We start from the raw sequence: 1,814 nt of genomic DNA, 5'->3' as shown, positions 1-1,814 counted from the left end.
ATTAATTGTAATTGAGGAACATTCGTCTGTGAAGTTTACAGAAAATAAAACATCATTGTTCACGGTAGCAGCTCTGATTACATTTAACATGATTCTTTTTTCTGTCAAAACTGATTTTATATTCATCCATTTTGATGCATGTGTAGAATTTTCCCTAAATATTATAAAGGAAAACAAAATCTTTAAAAAAATCATATAAAACTAAAAGTATATTTTGAGTTTAGAATATAAAATATTACAAACAAACTATCTGTAGAATCATACTGTATCCTCAAATTCACAGTCACTTGAAACAGTGACAGAAGTCAGAAAAAAATAAAACCTTTATCGTACATTTATAAAGTCATAGCATGGCCTTTATTGTCTACATTCAAATATAAGACAAGGACAATATAAACACATTATATTACTGCACCAAATTTTACTAATTTGATTTCAATTTAGCACTTTTCTTTTAGAAAAACAATTACAAAAGTGATTAGAAGTAACAGAACAAGCAGGTCTGTGCAGAATATTTAGTGATTTTTTCCTGATGATATTGAAACACAAACAAGTTCAGATGTGTGCAGTCATCATCAGAGCAACAGACTAAAATTGCACACACTGTTACACACTAATTAGACTTTGGTTTAACAAATACGTTTTAGATGTTTAGAAATTTCTTTCATTTTCAGCCCATATATAAATGGATTTAACAAAGGTTGATATAAGAGCACTTGCAAAGTCATTATAAAATGAACAGTTTGGGTAAAATTAGTCTCCACTCGAGCTACAATTACATCATATGCCATCAAACAGAAGTAGCTGATTAAAACCAGCAGGTGGGGTATGCAGGTCTCAGCAGCTTTTTTCCTGAATGTTTTACACTTTTTATAAGATATTATGAATATTTTTGTATATGTAAAAATGGTAAAGAACATTGGAAGTATTGCAAGATCTATTAAAGAAACGAGACCAAACACAGTAAGTGATTCCAGTCTGACACACTGAAGTGTATAAACTGAATTGTTACAAAACATTCCTTTTAAAGTTAAGTTACATAGTTTAGATTTAGCACTTAGTGTTGATGTTACTGTAACATGACAAGCAGGAAATAACCAGGCTAGAACTAAAAACATGTTTATAGTGTTTTTTGTCATAACACTTTGGTATCTCAGAGGTTTGCAAATAGACACATATCTGTCAAAAGCCATGACTGCCAACAGGATGAACTCTGAACCACCTAAAGTATAAAACATAAAAAACTGAAAGATACAGGCTGAATATGATACAATCTGTTTATCAGATAAAAAGTCGATCAGGAGCTTTGGGTAAACGGTGGTGCTGTAAAGAACACAGTTAAATAACAAAGCTGCAATAAAAATGTACATGGGCTCATGGAGGCTTTTGTGTATCCAGATCAGGTAGAGAATAATAGAATTACTACAAATGATTAAAACATAAATTGTAAACAATATAGAAAAATACAAATACCTGTATTTGCTCATTTCCACAAAACCACCCATAGTAATATAGGTAACATTGAACTCATTATCCATAAATGTTCAAAAACACAAATGTAATTGATTTTTAATGAACAGACTTGATACCTAAAAAGAGCTGCAGAGTTCTTTTTTACCTGGGACCCAAGCACTTTTAAAGCTTTGTAGAGCTCTATCCACAGCATTTACCAACTAAATGGTTGTCAGTGAAAGGTTTATTAGATAGTTTAGCTCTCGTAGGAACTCATCTCAGGGGGTTGACATCACTGCACAGTGTCTTTATACATGGCATACGATGATGTCTTTAAACTCACAGTATAAACTGTATTATTG

General features: G+C 31.4%; 1 protein-coding gene across 1 annotated transcript; it reads right to left on the bottom strand.

The window, feature by feature from the left end:
- Positions 1–629: 629 nt before the first annotated feature.
- Positions 630–1,538, bottom strand: LOC119419348 (olfactory receptor 142-like). Its single transcript, XM_037686656.1, has one exon. The coding sequence runs from the start codon at positions 1,536–1,538 to the stop codon at positions 630–632; it is 909 nt and encodes a 302-aa protein (XP_037542584.1).
- Between the last annotated feature and the right edge of the window lie 276 nt (positions 1,539–1,814).

Source organism: Nematolebias whitei, chromosome 13 (genome assembly GCF_014905685.2).
Source record: "Nematolebias whitei isolate Nwh7 chromosome 13, NemWhi1, whole genome shotgun sequence".
Taxonomy (NCBI): Eukaryota; Metazoa; Chordata; class Actinopteri; order Cyprinodontiformes; family Rivulidae; genus Nematolebias; species Nematolebias whitei.
The sequence above is the reverse complement of the archived record's forward strand: the minus strand, read 5'-3'. Positions and strand labels throughout refer to the sequence as shown.